Source organism: Lepidochelys kempii, chromosome 22, assembly GCF_965140285.1.
Source record: "Lepidochelys kempii isolate rLepKem1 chromosome 22, rLepKem1.hap1, whole genome shotgun sequence".
NCBI lineage: Eukaryota > Metazoa > Chordata > Testudines > Cheloniidae > Lepidochelys > Lepidochelys kempii.
In genome coordinates, this window is record NC_136401.1 from 7,967,736 (window position 1) to 7,993,271 (window position 25,536).

General features: G+C 46.1%; 1 protein-coding gene across 2 annotated transcripts in view; it reads right to left on the reverse strand.

Annotated features, from left to right (window-relative positions):
- KIRREL3 (kirre like nephrin family adhesion molecule 3) overlaps positions 1–25,536 on the reverse strand; it is a 725,113-nt gene that overhangs the window by 263,165 nt on the left and 436,412 nt on the right. For both annotated transcript variants that reach the window (XM_073320928.1, XM_073320926.1), the window contains exon 2: positions 25,235–25,312. In XM_073320928.1, coding sequence (XP_073177029.1) covers positions 25,235–25,312 — 78 coding nt within the window. The remainder of the gene's footprint in view (positions 1–25,234; positions 25,313–25,536) is intronic.

Consider the following 25,536-nt stretch of genomic DNA (forward strand, 5'->3'; position numbering starts at 1 on the left):
GGAATCAGAAGTTACTGAAATGTACATCATAAGTCCTATCCCGCTAACAGTGATTCTCTCCTAGCTCAAGAGGTAGGCACCTAGATGTCTGACACAGGAGGATCCAACATCTAACCTGGCTGATATATTTACATTTTGAGAGACCATAGTTCGCAAAAGTGTTAAGCATGTTTCTAGTGGAACCTTAAAGGGATTAGTTATATCACAGCATAAAGGCAATGGAATTTTACCATCAGAGACGTCATTACAGTATGCTGCTGCTTAACCATGCTGAGGAGTAGGGTGAGATTGCTACAAGTTGTGTGTGTGTGTGTGTGTGTGTGTGTGACAGACAATCATCAGGTTTGAGGGTTAAGCGACATGAAAATCAGCAATTTATTATTTTGTTTTTTCCAAGTGGAAATGATAGTAAATAGGTGTTTTGTTTTTTTTAACTGTAGGGCTTCATGCTTAGGCTGTTCTTTGGAATAATGCATTTTTAACTCTAAACTTAAGTCACCAGTAGGGGTGTGCACAAGGGGGGGGCAAACAGGGATAATCAGCAGGGGATGCAGAATTCCTCCAGCCCCTGGGCCCCAGTGAGGGGTGCAAAACTCCTCCTGCCCCAGCGCTGCAGTGGGGAGAGCAGACTGCTTCAGCCCCAGAGCTGCGAGCTCCGCCCTCCCCGCCACAGCCCCGGGGCTGAAGGCGCGCTCTCGCTCTCGCCCTCGCCCTCTCCACCACGGCCCCGGTGCAGGGGAAGTGCTGCACCCTCTACTGGTGCCGCCCCAAAAACATGGTAAAATTTAAATTCCTGCACACACCCCTTGTCACCACAACGCATCAGGCACCTGGAAAAACAGATGCGTAAGAGAAGTTTGGGTTAGTAGCAACCTAAGGTGAATCAACAAGATAGCATTATCCAAAGCCCAATTAGTGGTAAAGAATGGGAATGGCCTAAAACATTAGAGTAGGACTCAGAAGATTGGAGGTCAGTTCCCATGTCTCCTGTTTCCCCATGGGGAAGTGAGTTCACCTGTTTCTCGTCTGTATTAGTGATAGCAATATTTGTTTTGGCCACTTGGCATACAAGTTCTTTGGGGCAGAGACTGTCTCTTACTCACTGCGTATGCAGCACCCAGCATAATGGAGCCCTGATCTCAGTTGGGGCCTCTAGGGGCAACTGAAATACAAATAGGTAGCAGGCAAGCACAGTGCAAAGTCCATCAATGGAGTTACACAAGTGGACAGTATGGCCCCAAATCCTTGAGAGAAGCAGCACCCCTACCCTTATATCCCAGCTTGTAAGCAAGAAAAGCTCAGCTCTGTTTCTCTTCCCCCTTCCTGCTGCGGTTCCAAACCCTGTTATCAGCTCTGGGAGACAAGCCCCTGCCATGAGAAACGGCCTGACTCTGCTAGGTCTGAGCGAGATAAGTGGATTTTGCTCACCCACCCACCCTTTATACGGCGAGTGCTTTGCAGCTCCAAATGCCCCTGGAGCCTCTCTCCAGAGGCTGAGCCATGTCTCACCTTGGTCTTACTTTCCAGCTTTCCCTCCTGAACCTTTACAAATGCACAAAACCACTGAAGCCATCCCTGTGCAGTAGATGGGATGGGGATGATGATATGATGTGCAGCTTTTCTGTGGTTGAGCAGATACTCGCATGGCACCTATACAGGGAGAGATGTGTGCGGCAGAACTGTCCCTTCTGCCAGCTGGGTCTGTACCTCCAGGACAGCTGTCTGTGATCACTTACTGTTCAAGAAAGAGACCAATAATTTCCCTGACAAGAGTTACAGATGGCTGCACTAGAGAAAGATTGCTGAGCAGCCATGCTTAATGTACCAATCTTGGGTAATGCTAGAAGTTGCAAGGTGAGGAGGGGGGCCTGGCTCTCCTCTTTCTCTACCATACCAGTGTCACTCAAGAGTGAGCTCTCTCAAGTCAGCAGGCCTGATTCTGCCTTCACTTGTGCTTAACATCAAAGCAGGTTTTGCCTGGGGAAAAGCAGCAGGGTCTGGCTTGTCTAAGGATGCTGAAATCACAGCACATGTCAAATCCAGCTCTGAACTGCCCAGAGTGAAGTTCAGAGATCCTCTCTAAGGATCACTAAAGTTTATGGTTCAAACAGTATGTCCCTATGTTGCTCTCATCCCGCGCACACCTCTCAGTCATTAATGGGTATTATCCTTACACCCGGCCTCAGATATAGAGGTATCAACTCCATTTGGACCCAAAGGACAGGGCACTTTTTCTAAAAGCTCTGCTCTAGGAATTATTATGGGGCAGGTCTCTGGCCTGTGTTTTGTGGGAGGTCAGACTAGATGATCACAGTGGTCCCTTCTAACCATGGAACCTACGACACATGAAAGGACTTGCTTAAGGCCACACCAGGAGTCTGGCCCAGGTCTCCGGAGTTCCAGTGTGCCTCCCTCTTCTCAGAGGAGTAGAATGGGGCATTCAGCCAGTGGCCTGAATAGTAGGGAAGGGATTGCACTTCCAGGAGACAGGATCCCTTCCTGAGGCTACCTCTATACTGCAGGAACTACTGCAGCTCCGCTGCAACAGCACTGTAGTGCAGAAGTTTCTGAGAGCACATGCCGACTACTCTGTAAAAGAAAAGTCTGTCCCAGATTGGGATTTAAATCTGTTTAACCATAGAATTTTTGCTGGTTTCTTTTCAGTGGTCTGGTTCTGAGAAACCCCAACTCAGGGGGAGATTAGTGGATTCTAGCCTGCTGGGTTAAAGAGTAGGTAAAGAGTGACATGTATAAATAAAACTAATTGCTACTGAACCCCTACTGGGCCTGGATACATGCCTGCACAGGGTGCCAAGCCTTCCTTCCCTTGAGGAATGGGGTATTGTTGGGTAGATGGGCTCTCCCCCAGAAACCTGATGGAGAAGTTTCCTCTGACTCCAGAGCTTAGGGGGGAAATTCATGAGAATTTACAGAACAGAGAAAATTATACAAAATAAATCTATTCATGGAAAACCATTGTAATTCATCTTTTTCCACTTGTTTCCTATTCCAGTTCCCCCTGGGAATTCTCTCCTGGGCAGAGGACCCAGGGGTTCCGATCAGGGTTTGAGTTGGAGGCTAGGTCAGGACTGGGTTGCAGAAGCAAATGAATCAAATTCTTGTGAGATTTCAGTCTCAAATGGCAGAAATCCCCTAGAATCATTTCCAGCATACTGAAACCTTCTCAAGGCCTAATGGTCTCTGACAGCTGGGGAAAAAAAATCTCCAGAAAAACACTGGTTTCAGAGTAACAGCCGTGTTAGTCTGTATTCGCAAAAAGAAAAGGAGTACTTGTGGCACCTTAGAGACTAACCAATTTATTTGAGCATAAGCTTTCATGAGCTACAGCTCACTTCATCGGATGCAACCGATGCAACTGATGAAGTGAGCTGTAGCTCACGAAAGCTTATGCTCAAATAAATGGGTTAGTCTCTAAGGTGCCACAAGTACTCCTTTTCTTTTTGCAGAAAAACACTGGGTGTTTGTGGGACATTTCAGCCATGGCTGAATCTGAATATAGGCCCCTTTTGGGACGAGAACTACTGGGAAAGTCTCAGATGTTAGCAACAAGAAGGTGGTCAGGGAAAGTGTGGGACCCTTACTGAATGGGGGAGGCAACAGAGTGACAGATGACGTGGAAAAAAGCTGAAGTACTCAATGCCTTTTTTGCCCTCGGTCTTCAAAGACAAGGTCACCTCCCGGACTGCTACACTGGGCATCACAGTATGGGGAGGAGGTTAGCAGCCCTCAGTGGTGAAAGAACAGGTTAATGACTATTTAGAAAAGCTGGACATGCACAAGTACATGGATCCAGATCTAATGCATCCAAGGGTGCTGAGGGAGTTCGCTGATGTGATTGCAGAGCCATTGGCCATTATCTTTGAAAATTTGTGGCGATCCGGGGAGGTCCCGGATGATTGGAAAAAGGCAAATATAGTGCCCATATTTTAAAAAGAGAAGAACGAACCTGGGGAACGACAGCCTCACTTCAGTCCCCAGCAAAATCATGGAGCAGGTGCTCAAGGAATCCATTTTGAAGCACTTGGAGGAGAGGAAGGTGATCAAGAACATGGATTTACCAAGGGCCTGACCAACCTGATTGCCTTCTATGATAACTGGCTCTGTGGATATGGGGAAAGTGGTGGATGTGATATCAAAAGCTTTTGATAAGGTCTCCCACAGTATTCTTGCCAGCAAGTTAAAAAAGTATGGACTGGAAGAATGGACTACAAGGTGGATAGAAAGCTGACTAGATTGTCAGGCTCAATGGGTAGTGATCAACGGCTCAATGTCTAGCTGGCAGCTGGTATCAAGCAGAGTGCCCCAGGGGTCGGTCCTGGGGCTGGTTTTGTTCAATATCTTCATTAATGATCTGGATGATGGGGATGAATTGCACCCTCAGCAAGTTTGTACATGACACTAAGCTGGAGAGAGAGGTAGATATGCTGGAGGGTAGGGATAGGGTCCAGACTGACCTAGACAAATTGGAGGATTGGGCCAAAAGAAATCTGATGAGGTTCAACAAGGACAAGTGCAGAGTCCTGCACTTAGGACGGAAGAATCCCATGCACCGCTACAGGCGGGGGACCGACTGGCTAAGCAGCAGTTCTGCAGAAAAGGACCTGGGGTTTACAGTGGATGAGAAGCTGGATACGAGTTAGTGTGCCCTTGTTGCCAAGAAGGCCAACGGCATATTGGGCTATATTAATAGGAGCATTGCCAGCATATCAAGGGAAGTGATTATTCCCCTCTATTTGGCACTGGTGAAGCCTCACCTCATAGAATATCAGGGTTGGAAGGGACCTCAGGAGGTCATCTAGTCCAACCCCCTGCTCAAAGCAGGACCAATCATAGCAGCCTTCAACTGCCTGAAGGGGGGGTTCCAAAGAGGTTGGAGTTAGGCTGTTTTCAGTGGTGGCAGATGACAGAACAAGGAGCAATGGTCGCAAGTTGCAGTGGGGGAGTCTAGGTTGGATATTAGGAAACACTTTCATGAGGAGGGTGGTGAAGCACAGGACTGGGTTATCTAGGGAGGTTGTGGAAACTCCATCCTTAGAGGTTTTTAAGGCCCAGCTTGACAAAGCCCTCGCTGGGATGATTTAGTTAGTGTTGGTCCTGCTTTGAGCAGGGGGTTGGACCAGATGACCTCTGGAGGTCTCTTTCAACCCTAATATTCTATGATTCTATGATGCAAGGAACCAAATCCTCCTCGGAAAGCAGAAGGGAGTGGGGCTATGAATTCCCAGTTTTGGCCCATCACTAGTTATTAGTAGTATTTTCAGATGGAGCTGCCACTGCTTTTGGCTTCAGCAAAGAAGGTTTTCTGCCTTCAGCAAGGTGCTAACCTAACCTATTTTGGCCTCAGAGGAAAGACACAACCATCATAATAATTTTTTAAAAGCAATGTGCACTACTTTTGCCTTATGCAATCCTATAAATTACTCGGCACCCAGCTGCCAGCTCTGACTAAGCTCAACATTGCCTGCAGTAATTTTGATCAGATGCACTTTATCTGCTTCATATTTGTGTTTCTGGGCTCTTCGGTAACTTATAAATGTCATTGCAGTGTTTATTTGTTATAATGAAACTTAATGGCATTTGAAACCAATGACTATGCTTGGGGGCTGCAGGTTTGAAGTGATCTCTTCATCTCAGGAGCAGGATGCCCAAAGATAACATTAAATTACCCCGTAGGAATGGAAGATGTATGCACAGAGATATTCCTGTCTCTGTATTATTCATTGGAGAGAGGACTAGCAATAAGCTCCAGAGCCTAAGGCTATGAGCTCAAAGCATTGTCACCCACTGAAAGTGAATATTTCCATCCAAGGGGAACTAGTTGTCAAGCTATAAGCCCAAATTCCACCCCATCTGTTTTATTAAGCCTTCTGAGGAATTCTAGGTCTGTTTCATATGAAAGGCATGCCGGGACCAGCTGGGAGGGACAGAACCAGACAAAGAAATCAAGTCTTGAGCTACCTGTGTGGAGGAAAGAGTGGATTTGGTGTGGTACAAAGAAGGGGCCAGTTGAACGTGCTGAGCTTACTGTAAAGGGCATTATTGTAATTTATATTACATTAGCACAAACGAGGACAAGACCTCATTGTGCTAGGGGCTGTATATACACAAATAAGAGACCGTCCCTGCCCCAAAGAGTTTACAGTCTAAACAGACCTGGCAGAGGAGAGACACTCACTCAAGGTTACATAGCAACTCAATAGCACAACCAGGGCTTTAACGCAAGTGCAGTGCATTATCCACTGGGCCACACTCCTCTGTGTAGGTACCATACAAACTGTATATAAAACAGCTGGACAGGAAAGCGATTTCGCAATCTGTGAAAAATGTCAAGATTCTAAATTTTTGCCCCCCTCCTGAATCAGGATGAAAAAATCTCAAACATTTTTCACTAAATGAAAAATCCAGAAAAAAGTGTCAGGCTGATCAAAACATTTTGTTTTGATAAATTCAAGATGTTTCATTCAGATTTTGATCTTTATTTTCATTTTTGTAAATAAAAATCTAAATGAAAAGTCAAAACATTTCAATCCAAAGACGTTGAAATGGGACATTTTTGAAATTCTCTTTTCCCCAGTTTTTTCTTCTAAACAAAAAATTCATCAAAACCAACACTTCCCGCGATCCATGTGACAAACTCAACACCACGCTTCACGCTAATTGGCCTACTCAGAACAGAGGCCGAAATCTGCACAGGCCTTAGACTCTAACCTACAGCACTTACCCCTAGAGGAAATTCCCCCGGTATGGGTGTGAGCAACACTTGCAGGGCAGTGTGTGTGGGAAGTGTGCGTGCCCTTCTAGAGAGGCTTGGAAAAAAGGTTTTTCTGCTGAAAATTTTGACAAAAAAAGCAAAACAAATTAAAAAAAATTGTGCATGAAAAATTTCCAGTGAAAGTGTCAAGTAAAAACTGAAAACTTCTGGCCAAAAGCTGAAAAATTCATTTCAGAAATGCCACTGCAATATCTTGTGGGCGCTGGCGTTGGGTGTTCATATCCCCATTCTCCTCTCTGGATCTGGTGCATAGCCAGCTTACGTCTCTCAGTGTCCATCATGGCCTTCCCACTAGCTGAGTCAGCATGGTGCATCATAGCAGTCCCTGGCTGAGGTACATTATGGGTTATGTAGTCTGGCTGGAGAACACAGCCCATAAAAGAGATTGGGTCCAAGAGACGCCCAAACTACAACTCCCATCAGGCATTGTAGTGCCATAATCAAATTTAAATTTTTAGTTTATGCTCTGAAAACCAAAATCATTTCACTTTTTGGGAATCCTGTGTTTTGACAAAGTCAAAGTTATCCAAGGAAAACAAATACTTTTTTTTAAATACACAAAAAAGGCCATTTTTCATTGAAAAACAATGTAGACGGACCAGCCCTATGCCCTATCAATAAACAGACAACTTAATTTACCGTAGCTGTGTGGCCCATTGCCTTTCACCACTTAGCCCACACAAGCTGAAGTTTAGGATTACATGCAAATTATTCACAAACATGCAAATTATCTCATTAAATAATTTGCATAAACAATCTTACAAAAAGTTGTACAAAATCTGGTAGCAGTGCTACACTAGAAGTTCGCTAGGGCAGGGACTGACTTCTTTAATCACACTTCCACAGCATTGTGTACAACAAATTAGTGTTTATTACACACAAAAGCCCCCACAACAGCTGAGCCACCAGATGTATTATGCTTACAGGTTCAATTCACCCCTATGTGGAGGTTCAACACGAGGTTTAGGAGCCCCTAAGTCCAACGTCCACTCTGGCTCTCGGTACTGGGGTGCATTTCACCCCTGCTGCCAACCTGCCCCATTGAGCCCTGGCTGCAGCCAGTCTGACAATGACTGAGAAGCTCCAGCCCTAATTTTTTTTTCCATCTCTGCCCAGAGGAAAATCCCCTCTGATTGGCTGATTTCCCCACCTCCAGGGGAAGAGCAGCCAGTCAGAGCTGCTGTGGGAGGCAAGTAGAGCTCTCCCCACTCAGCTACCCAAAAGCTCTTTGGAGGGAGTGGGGGTAAGAAAGGGAGCAGTCAACACCATTCTCACTGGAGGAGAGGGCAGAGGGGCAGAAAAAGCCCAGCATCTTAGGGCACCTTCTCTCCCTTCTCACCAGCTTCCCTCCTGTAAGCAACAGGCCAGGCTACATATGGCCTGGGAAGGGGAAGTGAGGTGTCAAACTCCTGGAGCTGCAGAAGGAGCAGAGGTGGCATAACTGATTAATTGAGGCTTGTGGGGAAGTTAATGTGAGCACTGGGGGTGCATAATGAATTGCTGGGTTGGAGAATGGGCATATGTGAGTGGGTTGGGAGGCAGAATTAATTAGAAATTTGGGGTTTACGGAGAAGCTGGGCACTCTGGGCCATCAGGAAGCATGTTTACACAAGCCTATGTAATCTGTCTTTGCAGCGAGAGCTGCAGCAATGAGGGCTACAATCGGAGAGCTGGCAACACTAATTGCCACACACATGCTGTGGAGGGAAGCAGGAGGTCAAAAAAAAATAATTAAAGGCTGTCCTATAATTCTTAAGGAAAAAACTCATGGTTTTTGGACCAATCTCAGGATTTTGGGGGGCCGATTCTTGATTTCTGGGGTTGGCAATGCTGTCTCTTTCTAAACGAATCACCGGGTAATTACATTTCTGAAAGCCATGTCCTTCTCGATGGATTTAATAGGATGCCCCTGCAGATAGACAGGTCCAGTGCAGACCAATGGGGTCACTTAGCCTGACCCACTGCACCCTGCAGGGCTGTTCACGAACATCAGATCTGGAGTCTCTGCACCCCCAGCAGTATTGGGTCATGGGGCGGGGGGTCTGAGCTCCATGGCCTCAGTAGCTTTGGCTCTTCCAAACTCTCCCCTCCTCACTACACTCCACCTAAATGTCTCCTTCCTTCACTTCAGGCCATGGTTCCTTGCCCTCCTTTCTTCTGAGACCGTGAATAATTTCTTCCCTTCATTTCTACTGCTGCAGGTATTTATAGACTTGCAGAGAGTCTCCCCTTGAGCCGTCCCCAGACTGTATATATTCACCTCCCTCAGCCTCTCCTCGTGCGACTTGCCCTCTAATCCTCGTGTCACTGCTGCTGCCATTGTTAGTATTCTCTCTGGCTTTGCTACATCTTCCCTACGCTGTGGGGACCCACGCTGTGCACACCGCTCCAGGAGCGGCTGCACCAGAGCTCATGTAGAGCAGCAAAAATTCCTGATGCCTTATTGCCTCAGAATCCGTTGAAGCAAAACGCTCACAGCAACAAAATAGGAACATCTTTCCCTGGGCATCCCTTTGCCACCAGAAACACTGTCACCTGGGATGTTCAGAACCCCAACACAGAAGCTTTAAGATGTAAGAGCTCATTTGTCTTGACTACCTCAGGCTATTGAGCTGCCTCTCAACCTTCAGCCTGCGTACATACATACCTAGCTGCCGTGGCCGTACTGTCTGGGCACCTCACAGACATGAGTGACATTCTCTTCTCACCCTGAGCGTTAGGAAAGTGTCACTATCCTCCTTTTACAGATGGGGAACAGAGTTACAGGTAGACTATGGGCTCGATTTTTAAGAGATCAGGAAATCTGGCCCCAATGGCGGGTGCTGACATCTCTTTGAAATCTGGACCTTCCTCTCACCGTGTTTCTCCTGCCCAAGGTCAGGCAGAACCTCTGTGGGAGAACTCGATCTCCTGTACCCCAATCTAACCCCAACCACACAATCATCTCCTCTCAGAGCCATATCCTTGCTCCTTCCATACTCCCCACTCCCCTCGGCTCCCTAGCCACACTTCTTAGCACCAGAATGTCTTTGTCCCGCCCCTCCTTAGCTCAGAGCGGGCACAGAGCCTCACACAATCACCAGCCCTGCGTGCCCATCCTTCCCCCACCCACTGCTTCCATATCCTATTCACCCAGCCTGGACTTGTGACGTGCCCTGGCTGAGAGGCAGGTTGCGAACCCAAAGGGAGGAGGATTTGGTCATGTCTAGACAGTAGGAGAGGGAGGAGGCTTGAGGCAGGGTGGGGTATGTTTCTCCCACATAGCCCTGTACTGCCCAGCCTTCCATGGTCACCAACCCTCCCCATCCGGTACAGCACTCCCGCACAGTGGGCCACCTCTATTCCAAGCTATCAGATTGCATCTGGGGATCAGCTAGTTTCCTAGGGTTTAAATTGCTTCACCCAACTTCAGAAGGCAGGTGATATTTCCACAATCCCCAGCACGACATTTTACAGCGACAATGTGCAGGGCATCTGCAAGCCACAGGCTCTCCTGCATCACAACACAAACCCCGGTCCTAACCCTGCCAGAATAGCATCTCCAGAGACATTGTATGGGGAGTTTATACAGGTGGAAGGTGACTGCTAAAGTGGGTCAAAAAATGGAACCAAATGTTTGTCCAAATGTATTCACTAACCAAAGAGGGAAAGGAATTGGAGGTAGCTTATTTGATTCATGCTATTGAACTATCTGAACAAAAAGTGGAAACAGTAATACCTTATCTGCCAACTGACAGGATTTGATTAGTCTTCCATTATTTGGGATTCTTATTTGACCAGCTCTAAGACATGTATCATACTGGGGCATTAGCTCAGTGCTGAATGTGATGGACAAGCATCTCATGTTAAAATACCAGGAACTGGGCTTTCCTTTGAGATCTCTAAGTCAACAATTTACAGGCTCTAGTCTTGCCTAACCAGCCGTGACACTGATTAATGACATGGAAAGGGGACCAGAGAAGGTCACCTGCATGATCTTGCCTGAAAAGCCAAATGGGGATCCAGCAATGTGCATGGCATTTTACTGACCTACAACTTTTGAATCACCCTTGGCAAAATGGGGTTCTAGTCGCCAAGGGGATTAATGGAGCAGAAAGAGTTTTATGGAAAGAGGGTAGTGGAAGAGGCAGCATAGGCTAGAGGGTAAACATTATAGGCTGGGCTTCTCCTCAGCTGCCAGGCCCAGTCACTTTCTTAACAAAACCAACCAAAGTCTTTACTCACGCCTTATTTTCAGGTTCCAGCTCCACCCTCCTCAGGAACCTCTGGCCGGTGCCCTCTTCTAGTCAGTTCAGCTTCCTCTCTGGGACAGCAGCCCCAGGACAGTCTCCCTGAGCTCTTAGCCCACTTGCTTGAGGGGAAACCACCACAGGAATTAGCACCACACCAATGTAGTTTTCCCTCCCCAGGCCCAGTCTGTCTCAATCAATTCCTCCTCCAGCTGCCCAGCAGCAGCCCTTTATAGGCCTGGGTGTAGCCCTGCCACTTTAATTGGCTGGACCAGGCTCACCTGTATTAGTTCAGGGGCACTAAATATAATCTAGCTACAGGGACCAGCTACCCTGTGATTGCAAGAAACTCAATGGGGAATTAGGCTATCCCAGTTCTAATCCTGCCTCTGCTGGTGACCTGGGACAAATCACTTTGCCTCTGGTTTGCATTTCCTATCTTGGCTGTTCTTTGGTAGCAGGGGAGCTATGTGTTTTGACAGTGTCCAGCAGCACAATGGGGGTTGGGGAAACTAGGCACAACTGTAATACAATTAGCAACAACAGTGGTCTGCCCAACCCCTCCAGCAAAGCAGTCCCAGCTCTACCAGGACACCCTGTCCTAACTAAAACCCCCTCTCTGCTTCCACGTAGAATTTCGAACTCTGCTGTGGCTGTTTCAAAGTTCCTCTTCACGTCCTGGTCTGAACTGAAGGTGAGGAAGTCCGGGGACGTTTCTTTCCAGTTCACCCTAAATATTTCATTTAGCACTTGCTTCTAAAAATATCAATTTCTTCCTTTTCTTTTTTTTTTTAAGCTAGAGGCTCATACACCACACAGCTCATCCTTTATGAATATTGATGAGAATTATTAGTCATGGAATATTTCATTTCCCTCCTCCTCCCCCAATCTCTATAAAACCCAGGTCTTTGCAAAGGGGAAAAGTCATCAAAAGTTATGAAACTCGATATGCTTCAGGATTAGATTCATTAATATATTTATAGAATTATTGTATACCTACATGATCAAATACTGTACATAGAAGCACCCCCACATATAGGGCATTAGAGGCAGGATTGCTACACTATAGTTAAATGCTACTGTCTGTGGGTTAAATTCACCTGTATGCACAGGACTTAACTACTGCACAAGCCATGTGTTGATCCTCTGAACAGGGGTGAAGTTCACTCCGTCTATCCCCATACGTACCAGCTCCCTATCATTTATATTTCTTACACGTCTGCCCCCTTGCCAGCTAAGTGCTCATGTGGCCTTCTCCAACCTAATCTCGGAGCACCTCCAGATATATGGATTTTTATCCTGATTATTAGAGCTGGGCAGTTTTTGGACAAACATTTTATCTGATGAAAAATGTAGTTTCAGTCAATCCAAAACTCTTCTTGAATTTGACAGGAATAGTTTTGGCCAGAAGAGGAGGAGGAAGAGGTGCGGCTGCTGCTGTTCCTCCAGCTTTGGCTGACCCCTACTCTATTAGTGTATATGTGTGAATTCTGCAGTGAGTTTCTGGCCACAACTGCAAGGTAGATTTGCTTAAGTTGGCCCATGATCCACCTGCTGTTTATCACAAGAAAGGGGGCGTCTCTGAACACAACTCTCAAGCTGGTATTGCTCCAGTGACTTCAATCCCATCTGCTCTGTATGTCTCTACGTGTGTGTGAGAGAGAACATACATACACCCATTGACTTCAATGACACCGATTTACACCAGAGGAGAATATGGGCCATAATGAATATACATAAGACGTAGGCAGACATAAGCTAGAAATTTGTTTGCTGTGGTGGGAAGGTTAGCAGGTGCTGTTGTACCCTGTGGAAATCTCCATTGCAATGCAATTGCTGGACCCCACTGGGACCTGCAAAACTCTGGAGAAATCAGTGTGTCCGTTCCCAATGTCTCATAGGGTCCATGCACCCACTCACACATGCATATATAAGCTTTATGAACCAGAGTCCGGAGTTTCCTTCTTGGGAGCAATGTCTTCAAGGTAAATTAAGAAGCTGAAGTGGGAGCTTGAGCACAGTAATGTCCTATCACTGATGCTTGGAGGACTTGCTAGAGGATTTATGGCATCATTTGAAGCTGGCTTAATGGTATAAACAGACCGGCATGTCCAGGTTCTGGTCTAGCGGAGACTGTGTCAATGAAGTGACCTGCATTGCTTATGATATATTAGCCACTGGGAAATGTTTTGTCCTGGTACCCATAAAAACACAGGAGGGAAAGTAAAATCCCCCCACTTGTCAAAAGGATGCTAAGGGCCATCGCAACAGCTCTCTTCAGGGAGAGGAGAAATCCATAAACATGTGCTCTTGGGGATAATTCTGAAGGTAGGTTGGGAGCAGGGTATTGGTGATAAACCTACAGTGCCAGGAGTAGCTATTCTGACAAAGGGCTCACGCTTTTCTTTTTCCTTTCCCATACATTTTTTTAAACTAGGAAATTAAATGCCCAAAGCTACAAGAATACAATATTAAGGACGGTTAAACACTCAAAAGTCAGGAAGTGTCAATGTTAAGGTGGAACACATAACCTTAACTCTGCCTCCGTTTTTGTATGCATTATGATACAGGGTAAAGTTTTCAAAATAACCTAAGTGACTCAGGACCCTAACTCCCATTTTCCGAAGTGACTAGGGGCTAGATTAAAAAAGGTATTTAGGCACCTCAAGATGCAGATAGGCGTGAAGGAAGTTTCATTCTTAAACACTTTGGAAAATCCCACTTTAAAAATCTGGCCCTAAGTGATTTAGACGCCTAAGTCCCATTACAGTAAATAGTACGTAGCTTCCTAAATCATTTTTAAAAATTTTACCTGCAACCTTTAACTAGATGATCACAGGTTATCTTATACTTGTGGATCTAAGATTATGGGGAAATGTTCAAATTCTATTACATTATTTGAGAGAGAGTTCACTATCTTTTTCTGTATTTTCAGAGGAACCTAAACTCAAACCAATGTATACAATTCATAAATATTGTAACAATTCTGAAGCCTCCACGACTTCACAGGTGTCACTATACTGCACACCATGTCCACTCTTCAGGAGCATCAGGGATAAAATTCAGATCCTTCTGCTCCAAAAAGCACAGGTCCCTACTGCTTTACCTACCTTGCTAATAACATTATAGGCACTATGAAACAAAATGGAGCAGTTCCAATTCTATCCAGTAGATGGCAGTCGTGCCCACATACATACCTCCCACATCAGCACATTTATTGCAAGTGCACATGGGTAAGTTGTGTGTGTAATTGGTTTAAGCGTAGCTCAGAAGCAGCATCTGTTTTTTCAGTGAGGTGCCTGCTTTTTACCCAGCTTTCCAGCTGGCCTGACAGAGGCAAAATGTCTGCCTGACACTTGACAAAGCACAGGCTTGTTTGTTTGTTCTCAGATTTAACTTCCATCATTGCCTTGTTTGCCTAACATGCAAGGGATGCATCAGAGATGTTTCAGTGCGGCCCCCACTGATGAGGATGCATCTTAAGCAACTTCTCTGGCGCTTACTGCTTCTTCTCCTCCTGCAAATGCCTTTGTTAGATAAACAACAAAAGCCTCAGCACCGTTTATACAGCAGATGCCTTTCCTAATCACTTGCAATTGCATCTTCTCGGCAAGATGAAAGCGACAATGCTTGGGGTAAAGTGAGCTCTCCCATCACGCAGCTGCCAAGCTGCAGAGAAGGCAGACCTTTTATGGCTGATATAGTGGCAAGGTTTATAGACAAAGCTCGCACTGTGCCCTGCTGCTGGCTTTGGAGATCAGCTAATGAAGGGATCATGAACAATATGGCTCCAAGCAGATTGCATGCTCGGGTTCCCATTGCTTTTGTGGGGAATCCCATCCCCCAGCAGCAAATGGAGCGCCACGGGTCCTGCTCCTTCACAAATGGATGAAGAATGTTCTGAGTGACTAACCTGCTTAGGTATGAGACCAGACCAACTCCTGTGGGGCCCCTTCTTTGTCAGGCACGGTAGGTTCCATTAGATCTAAAAGCAGGTCAAGCACGATGGATCCTGGTAGCTCTTAATGCGGGAATGCACAAAAGTTCTTGTTCCTTCAACAGGCAGGTTACTAGTGAAGAATGGCAACTCTTCCCTGTTGTGCCCAAAGGCTGGATTGAACTGAGGTTCCTGCAGCTGTGAGGCACGTGTCTAGGGGCCAGCAGCGCAACCGTTAGAGCTGGGAGGGTTCGTATTGCAGAGGCTGTGGGTTTGATTGTCTGGGGGACGCCCCCCAACAAGGTTTGGGCTGGGACTCCTGCCCAGACTACCTCTCTTCAGGGTGGAATTCTGCTCAGAAGGCTCCAGTTCAGGCCAATGCTCCCTCTGAAGCCCTGTAATTCCCTGAGGTGAGTAGCTGCCTTCCAGTGCCAGTGCTGATGGCCTGTATAAATTGTGGCACATTGGGTGGAGGGGAGGGTCTCAGAGCAGTTATCAGAGCAGGATGTTTCCCTGTGAGAGGCTCATCTGCTGAACACTGAAGGGTTTGTGTCCCCCCACCCAACCAGGGCTGTGGTGAGCTAGTGTAAGCCCCTTCCCCTGGGATAGATCCAGTTGCTTTGGGACCTAATGTGTGGGTTGGTGTGTAACAGCAGCCAGCTCCTTCTGGATGAACCAGCTACTTTCTCCAATAGTGGAAGTTACTTTCCTGACTCCTCAGAATCCCAGTGTCATGGGGCAGCCGGACAGGACGTGGCTGAGACATGTGAGACCAGAGACAGACTGGCCAAGCCACAGAAGGGACCTTCTAGCCCTCACAAAGGAACACTGTGATTGTACTACGCTGAGAATTCCTCAATATCATCCGCCTCCCCCAACCGCTCACTTCCCCAGAGCGACTTATGCCTTACCTTACAGAACACAACTTGATTGTCCTTCTAGCTGCAGAGCTCCCGGCCGAGAGTCAGGGGTACATGGCAGCATCAAGGGAAGCAGAATGGGATGGAATCAAACACTGGGAAACACTTATTGTAATTATTGTATAGTGCGAGTCCGAGCGGTAACAATCAATCCAGCCACTGATGGGCTGAGCCACACCCAGGATCAGAGTGCCTTCAGAACCCAAACGTAGATCCAAGTTTTCCAGGTTCCTTTTTCACAATGGGCCAAACCAAATGCCTTTGGAGCCAACTCCCTTTGGACTTTGGTCTGTTGGATTCTGGATCAGAATCTTGTCACTTGATCTCACTTCTCCTTCCTATCCCTGACAGTGGAGCATCCCAGCTTCAACTGGCACAAACATCCCTCTCCCTGCACAGAGTGGAGCTGCAAAGCTATCTGCAACCTTCATTCCTGCAAGAGCTGCAGATTGTGTTTGAGAAGCTATTAAGCACCAGTCCAATAGAGCAACCTTTCATTGACAAGCCACTTGGCCCTTTAAATGATCTCTGAATAGCGTTTTCCTTTTATTGCTTTGTGCAGTTGAGCAGCCTTGGCTTCAGGTTATTTTGGCTTATGATAAACTCTGGATCTATAAAGCTCCCATTCGCTTTGGTCTCTCTTTTGATCTCTCTTGTCCATTTGCTTCCTTTACAAGTTTTAAATTAAAAAAAAAAGCACACAGAGAAAAAGATACCAAATTAACAGGAAAACAAATGAAAATGAGTATGTTGTATCTCTCTTTGATGACAGCCACCTTTATTAGCTACCCTTACACCGGACAGACAGTCTGCTCAGCAGCACAAGTGGGCTTTTATATTTATTCTAAATTAGAAACAAAATGATGGAAGCTTCAAATGGAAGCATCAACTAATTGCACTAATATCTCACTAATTCCAGCATCAGGGAGGGGGAATAATGACTTTTTGCTATTTTACCAATTGTTCAATTTAGACCAAGGTGCATTATGAGCTTTCTTTCTGTTCTGTGATCTATGGTGCAGGCTGAGATTCCAGTTCAATTATTAATATGCAGGAGTTATAATTATTCTGATGACTGGTATGAGATAATTATAAACCATAAAAACAGCTTTCATCTGCATGCACAATTCAGTTTTTTTCCTTCTTTTTCTTTGAGCTGTGAATCTGAATCTTATCTGTAAACTGGGGACACACAAGAGTACAGAATGATGCACTTAAAAAAAAAAAAAAAAAAAAGCAAACCTAGACACACTGTGTTGATTTGGTGCTCATGAAAGTGTGGAGCAGATAACACCAGCCAGAAACAGGAGCAGCGGGGCAGCTGCACATTCTGCCAGGCAATCTCCGTTCTCATCTGTAACAGCTCTGCTACTCCCAGGCACTTGCATATCCGTGTCTATGCATGTCCATCTTGAACTGAAGCAGTCTTGTTATTCCTATCCTGAGCAGCTTGGCCAATGTTCCTTTCATTCTGAGCAGTACTATCCCCTGCTGTTCCAGTCCTGAGAAATGTCAGTCCACCTCAGTCCTGACCTACAATCCCCACTGCTATCTAAGTCCTGGGCGCTCACTCAGCTCTGCCCAACGTACCTCATTCCTGATCTGCCATCCCCTCTGCTATTCCAATTCTGGACCAGCATGCAATAGTGCGAATGCATCACAGTCCTGATCTGCAGGCCCTTTGCTATTCCCGTCCCAGGCCCTCCCTCAGGTCTGCCACTGTACCTCAACTCTGCTCTGTAGTCACATCTACTATTTGAGCCCTGCACTGGCTCTGACTAGAGAAAGCCAAAATTAGAATCATCAAATCGTAGGACTGGAAGGGACCTCAGGAGGTCTTCTAGTCCAGTTCCTTGCATGCATGGCAGGACTAAGTATTATCATAAATTCTATGATGCTTTCCCATTGTAGGTAGATATTTAATGAAGATGAATATGTGAGACCACAAAATGAATTTGTATGTGGGGTCCCGATTTCTAGCTATTCTCCTGGGTTAGCAGGGGTGGAAATATACCTCATGTATAGCACTACAATACACCTCCCCAGGATCTCAAATGTCTAAGGATTTGTCTCTCTTTTTTTTTCTTTCACAGGCCTTCTTTTGCCATGGTTGGGAGCTTTCAGTGGGAATGTTTGAAACGATAAAGTATGGTCTTCTCACGGCACATCATCCAGGCACTGAAATGCCACGAAGTGAGGTTATCTCCAGAAAGGGCTCGAGGAGGCATTTAATTTGTCTATTTCCATGGCACTCCCTATCCTAGTTATCTGAACCCCTTATACAAGCTCCCAGAAAACATCGGAGACAGATTGAAAAGACACACGTGCAAATATCAGATTGCTCCCCACCGCTCTCTTCATTGTCCTCAGAGAACAGAGGGCAAGAGATTGTTTTTAAAGAAATGTCATTCACCTCTCAAAGCATTGCACTAGCACATCAGTGTGCATTCAGCTGGTGGGAGAGGGGGACTCACTGGGGACCCCCACCCCTCACTGAAGCTTCACCCAAAACTCTAGATGAGCCTGAAGTTGCCCCTCTTTCCATGTCGAAAATCACATACTCTGCAGTCTGCTAACTGCTTTTCCCAATCGGTTTTCATTTTCATTTTGGCAGAAATGCCAGTAGATGCCATTACAAACCTTCAACAGGTTTCTGCCAGTTTCTCTATTGGTTTCTCATGGGGGACCAATAACCCCAGAAATCTGTACGCCAGTAAATCAGTTGCTCCATTCCTAAACGTAGTTGGCCAACTGGAACCAACTGCAAATGCTAATGTGGGATTTCCAGCTCTGTACTTCACAGGGCCTGCTGAAAGAACTCCAGATCTCATGAGCCAGGTGATATGGGTTGGGTATGTACCCCATCTTGGCAAACTGAGAGTTGTATTGACTTCAGGTAATGAGCTAAACCTTTTGGGTGCTTGACACCCCACAATCTTTGGAGATTTTCCCACTACTGGTTACCCACTTGTAGATCTGACTGGTAGCCCCATGATATCTGAGTGGTCTTTAATGATAATCCCTTCTGTTAGACTATGACACCCTCAGCATGAGAGCTTGCTTTACATGTTTGCCAGTGGGTAATATCTGACAGGCCTCATTCTCTCAGTAAAACAGGGTGCAGTGTACATTGCTACATGGGAACCATTGGTCAGCACATAATGGCTGCCTCTGGCTGCAATGCCACTGTTTAACTCAGTGCTCTGTATAGTGCATTCAGATACCTTAAGTCAGCGGTTCTCAAACTTTTATACTAGTGACCCCTTTCACACAGCAAGCCCCTGAGTGCGACCCCCCCTTATAAATTAAAAATACTTTTAAAATATATTTAACCCATTATACATTCTGGAGGCAAAGCGGGGTTGGGGTGGAGGTTGACCGCTCGTGACCCCCCATGTAATAACCTCACCACCCCCTGAAGCAGGGCTTTGGAGCCGTGCTCTGGCTCTGCTTCAGCTCCAGGCAAAAACCTGCAGCTCCACTGCTCTGGAACCGTTCCGCGCTCCAGCTCCAGGCTCCACTCCAAAGCCCTGTCCCGAAGGGTCCCGACCCCTAGTTTCAGAACCCCTGCCTTAAGTGTAGAAGATGCTATTTAAACCAAGTTCTACATAGCTATCATGTAGGGGGAAGAATGCTGCCGGAGACCTGTGCACCGAACTTAAATATCTCTGCTGTGGGATCACCAGTGACGTGCTAGTCGATATTCTAACTAGAAGTCACTGATTCATAGGGAGCTGTACAGCAACATGGCAAAGCCTTGGCATAGGGTCCAGAGACCTGGATTCTAGTCTGCTTCTGCCCCTGACTTGCTGTGTGACCCTTGGCAAAACAGTTAGGTTTTGCCTTGACTAGAGATGGGGCTAGCAAGGCATGGAGGAGGAGTTCACGCTTCTCTGAGCAGCAGTGTTTCATCCTACTGTGTGCACCTTTGTTTCATGGAAATCAATCTGCACAGGTGGGAGAACACGCTGCACTGACCAGCTCTTCCTTGACTTACCAGCAGCCTCTCTCCCCACCAGGCCTGTCAGCTGCAAAGAGTGTTCTGCCGAGTGGGTGCTGGCAGATTCACAGCATGGGGAGGGTTCCACACAGCTGCCATTGCCCTCCACAGGGGGCTGGCCTGCCTTTCTGCAGCTGTGTTTCCCTCCCCACCACGGAAGGGAGCATACAAGCTTCCCTCTGCAGAAGGCTTGAGCAGAGCATGAGAAAGGAAAGCTGGGAGAGCGAGCATGGCATGTGCATTCTCCTGCAAATGGGAAGCAGTCACGGGCACCGTCTAGCAGCCGGCGGCTTGCCGGAACAGGTGGTGGAGGAGTAGGCTGACACCTCCTAGCTTAATAGTTCCCGCTAGTCACTTTGTGAATGGCAGCCAAAAAATGCCATGATTGCAGCAGCGACGGCCGCTAATGACTCGGTATAGATCTGGCAAGACAACAAAGGCAGGAGAAGAGAGAGAGGGAGCGGAAAAGACTCCTGAATTTCTACTTTTGGCCGGTGAGAAGTAAATGGAAGGAAAGTACAGGGAGGGGGCAGGTGGGAGCCAGTTGGGAATAATGCCAGCCTGACGTGGGGATGAGTTGCTGGTGTAACCAAGGAGGGGGTTTCACGTACCAGCCATTGGGTTGAAGGGAGCCCTCATTGCCGGAACTGGGGATTTACTGTAGACCTTTGGCTTTGGAGGATGGTTGGACTGAACAGAGGGAGAGGATTCAGTTCTTCTAATTTTAGGGCAGATCTGGAGCTTATTACCTAAGCCAAAATTTTGAAACTTGGGGACGTAACATCAGCCATCTGTGTCCGTATCATGGCTCCTAAGTAAGTGGCCGGAAGTCAATACAAGCTGCAAGAGCACAGAACCTCTGAGCCGCAGGGCATTCAGTTGGATGCCATACAATGGCTTACGTGCCTGGCTTCATGCGCTCAAGATTGGAAATGCTGCCCCTAGTCCGTGCTCGGACAGAACCTCCGCTGAAGCCAACGGGGAGTTCTGCCGGAGAAAGGATCCGGCCCTTAATGACTAAATGGCACATTCCTCTTGATTATGTATCTGTTTCTGAATGTTAACAAACAGTCTGCAGTGTTTGACTGAGTGGGTTATTAACAGAATGAAGACAGATGGTAGAGGATTAACTCTAACGCTTCTTTATTGCAAGGCTGTCACTACAGAGAGCTCAGCGCTCTCCCTCTGACTACAACCGTCACCAGCTTAATTCCCCACTACAACTCAGAGCCACACGCCACCTAGTGATCCAGGCACAAAGAACACCCGATCGTTAATCAGAGTGTGGGGACAATCAGAAAGTGACTGTGTCAGAATGGCACCTTCTCGTGCTCCCCATGCACCCTTGAGTTGTATCCAACCAGGCTTTTACTGCCATAAGCTTTGCAGAGCTGACATAGCCGGAGGCAGAGAGCTAGATTCTCTTCTGCCCTGTGCATCAGAGCCCATATAGCTGGATTTGATTCTTCCGTGTGCATCATCACCAGTGTTAGGGGCACTGAAACTTGATTCTGTAATGCCAGATGTTGGGTTGCAGCTCCCAGCTTTTCCTGCGGGACACCAAGACTTTGTCTAGACTTAAGCTTTTGTAACATGTGTTAACTGATTGCCAGTTAACACATGCTAACTAACACAATTGGAAATGCTAATGTAGACACTCCACAAATGTGTGTTCATGGACACTCTAGAGTGTCAGATCGGAACAAATATCTCAGAAGTATCTACATTCATATTTACAATCATGTTACTTAACATGTGTTAACTGACAATCAATTAACATGTGCTATAACACTATTAATACTCTAGTCCAGACAAGTCCATAGAATACTCATCTAGAGCTGACACAGGGGGATAAAGAGTAAGACCCGATCTACCTGCAGATTTCATACTGGTATAACTATGCCAGTTACAGTTGTAATTTTTGACTGGTTTAGTTATATCGGTACAACCCCTAGTGTAGACGCACTTGTTCCAGTATAAAAGTATCTATACCAGTAGCACTTATACCCATCCTGCACAGGACTAGCTACACTAATATAAGCACTTCTATAACTGTGAGCACACGAGGGGGCATTGTACCCCTCTGAGCACAGTTAAAGTGATACAACTGTTGTGTGTAGGCAAGGCTACATTTCTCTGACTACAGCTGCACTTTAAAAGCATTACCGTTAGACGCCAGCATGGTTCTAGTGATGGATGTAATTACCCATTTCCACGATGATGGACACCCCATGATGCATAATTAGCAGATTGCTCCATTGTCTGCGTCTGTTTTTAATTCCTTCGGACACCCCATAATTATTAATAGGGCTATTCATTAGCGTTCTAATGCAATAAAGAGGAAAATCTTTTATTTGGCAAAATTCAAAAGGCAAAGCATCTCTCTTTGTATCCCTGTGGTGTATTTGGTCCAAAGAGTCTGGCTCAAGCTATCAGAATCGTAGACCAGTGAAGTAAGTACCAAGGGTTCTTAGCTGCTCTAGTAAGGATGACCAGATCTCAGAAGTCCACACTGGTTCAGATTAGCTGCAAAGTTTGGATCTGGAACTCAACAAAGTTTAGGGGTGTTTGGGTCTGGAATTTTCATCCAGGACCATTTTCAGTACAAATAGATCAATGGTGGAGTACGTAGCTATGGAAAGCCTATGACTTTGTTTTTATTTTACTGCATCTTTAAATCTAAGGAGCCTACTGTCTGCAAACATTGGTAGCTATTTGCTTGTGCAGAATGAGACAAATACACTGTGTTCATTCTCTCCCCCTCACAAAGACTTTATTTTTGTTCTTTCAGATTTCTCTTTTCTTAGTCTAACATAAAACCACATTGACGCTGAAATTAGCTAGCTGATTAGGGAGAAACATAACTGGAATTCTCTAGAGGTTGGATACTTATCCAGAGGAAGGTTGATTCTGCAGGATCAAGTTCTCCCAGGAGATTCCCGAGTGTTGCCACAATCCCGCTGTACCTCAAATACCTCTCAGAATGTTTCTACACTGCTGATTCTGGTTCCAGACACTAGTAGGAAGGCCAAGGGGCATGAAAATATTGCAGAAATCAGGCAAACTAAGCTCTGGATTCTGCCACCCTTACTCTGATAGAGTATGCCCTTAGTGTGAGTCTTCACTATGGGAAAAGGTGTTAGCTAACACACGGTAACTAACACGAGGTAAAATCCTAGTGAAGACAAGGCAATTTGTCGTTTTCACACGAGTTAGCAGGTTGAGGATTTGGGTCAGTTCTTGTTCAACCCAACCCGTTCCATCCCTTCCCTAGCAGTAATCCTACTATGGCCAAACTCTCCTCACTGTGCATTTGACACGAATCTCCCGTTTAGTGCTGCTTTAGGAACCTTAATCCCTCTCTGTTGATTCTCTGACCTAGCATAAAACGCAGAGGTGCTGCAGTGCGGCTGCCCCTGTCCTGGGGTTTGCTTCACAAACAACTCAAGCGCGGAAGTTGCCAGAAATTGGGATGTTCATTCACTCTTCTGAGTGTAAACATTTTTTACTATTTAATTATTTCGACTCATAATTATTCATCATTTTTGGATGGATTATCCATTGATAGGACAGCACTTTGGAGATGGATGGAATATATAACAACACTTTACATGTCTCTCTGGGTTCTTGCAGTGTGCAAACACCTCGCACGCATTAAAGAAGCCATCCTCACTGGGAGGCAATATTAGCCCCAATTTAAGATAGGGAACTGAGGCACAGAGGATCAGATTTTCAAAGGTATTTAGATACCTACATATGTGGATGGATGGGATTTTCTAAAGCACCAGAGCAGGTTTGGTGCTTAACTCCCCTATGATCTCCATGGGAGTTAGGCACTTATATACCTTTGAAGATCCGGACCTTAGGATCCTAAATTTCATTGACTTTCAATGAAACTTAGCCTGTTGCTTTTGAAAATGGGACTTAGGCACTTTTGAAAATTGCATCCTAAATGATTTGCCCATTTGAACCCAGCTCTCCTAAGTCAGAAGTACTTATGCTACCCCGAAGAGCAGCCATCTTATGGACAGGCTTTCACGTGTATGAATAAAATAAAAAATACTAAGCACACTTACTGACTTTTCCACAAGGAAAGTACTTTTTACACACACTGATTAATCACTACAGCATCTCTTGGCAAGGGAAAGTGTCCCATTTTATACATAGGAAACTGAGGCATAGAGAGGTAAAGTGACATGTCCAAGGTTACAGTGAGTAAGTGGTCAAGTTGGGACTAGAATTCATATCACCCCTCTCACGCTTTTCTAGTCTCACTCCTAGACTGGACTGCCACATCAGAAAAGAAATCTTGATCCACGGAAATCTGTAGAAGCTTTGTCATTGTCAGCACTGGATCAGGCCCTTGATGGACTCAAAACACGTATAAGCCTCGGTAAGAGCTAAAGATTGTCACAGTTTGGGTTTCAGGAGACACAGTGTAATGAATCCTGATGCCAGTGTGTAGCCAAAAAAAAAATAAAAAAATTTCAATGAAGAATGCAGATTCGGCAACACCAAAACATTTCACAAATTCATGTTGGTTTGCCAAATTGTTTCAATAAGGAAAAACCCTAAAAAAATTCCAAAAAAGTCAAAACATTCTGTTTCAACGTATTTAAAATGAAACGTTTTAATTCTTCTGTTCCAAGTGACTTTCTTTAATTTTATTTTTAAAAGGAATGAAAAACGGTCAAAATTGAAATGAAACGTTTCATTTGACCTGAAAAAATATTTTGTTTGATTTTTGTTTTGCCACAAAAAATAAAAAAAAAAAATGGTTCCATCCAAAATGATTTCCCCCTCCCCCGATTATTTGGAATTGCCAGGGGACTGAAAAATCCATTATTCACAAGCTCTATGTGGAATGGCAGCAAACCATCTGGTGGCTGCTTCTGCAGTCTCAGAACTCCACCAGCCCACGTGGCACCTGCATGTCCTCTCCATGGGGCAGAGAGCGCAACCGGTGGATCTGTGGAGTGCTTCTCTACTGGTCCTCCCTCCGCTCTCCTGTACTGGGTCATGCAGGGGCTCTGATTCTGCTGCTGTCAGGAATCTTTGTTCTTATTGAGGAGGGGACAAGGATTTTCCCCTTATTCATAGCAACACACATGGTAGAAAGCATTTGTATCCTTCATCTAGAGACTTGCTCTGGGAAGGGTTGATAGAAGAAGGGGTTGGGGGAGAGAAGACGTGTGGGGGAAAGGGGAATAAAAGGAGAGGAGGGGATAATAATGGGGGGCAGGGGGAAAGAGATGGGGAGAAGTAGAAGCTGTCAAAGAAAGTTGGCAGAGGTGGGAAGTACAAGAAGTGAGGGGTTGTGGGGAGAGCCCGGTGGCATGTGGGGCAGTCGCTTACCTTCAGTCATTCTCCGATACTTCTCCTTGTACATGAACCCCAGCACGAGGCAGCATCCTCTTCTCGGGAGACCCAGTTCTAAAAGTGAAAGAGCGACAACCACATTAGTTGGCAGGCCAGCCAGGAGAGAGCCAAAGGTGCCCACGGTGGGTGGGATAGGGTAAAGGGGGTGTCGCCTGCCGACCCCGCCGTCAGTGCAATGCAAAGGGGTTGTCAAGGCGGAGGTCTCCTCTGCAAGAAGGGAGTGGCCAGGGAAAGTAGATTGAACAGTTTCTCCAGAGAAGGGTCTGAGCGTCCCATCC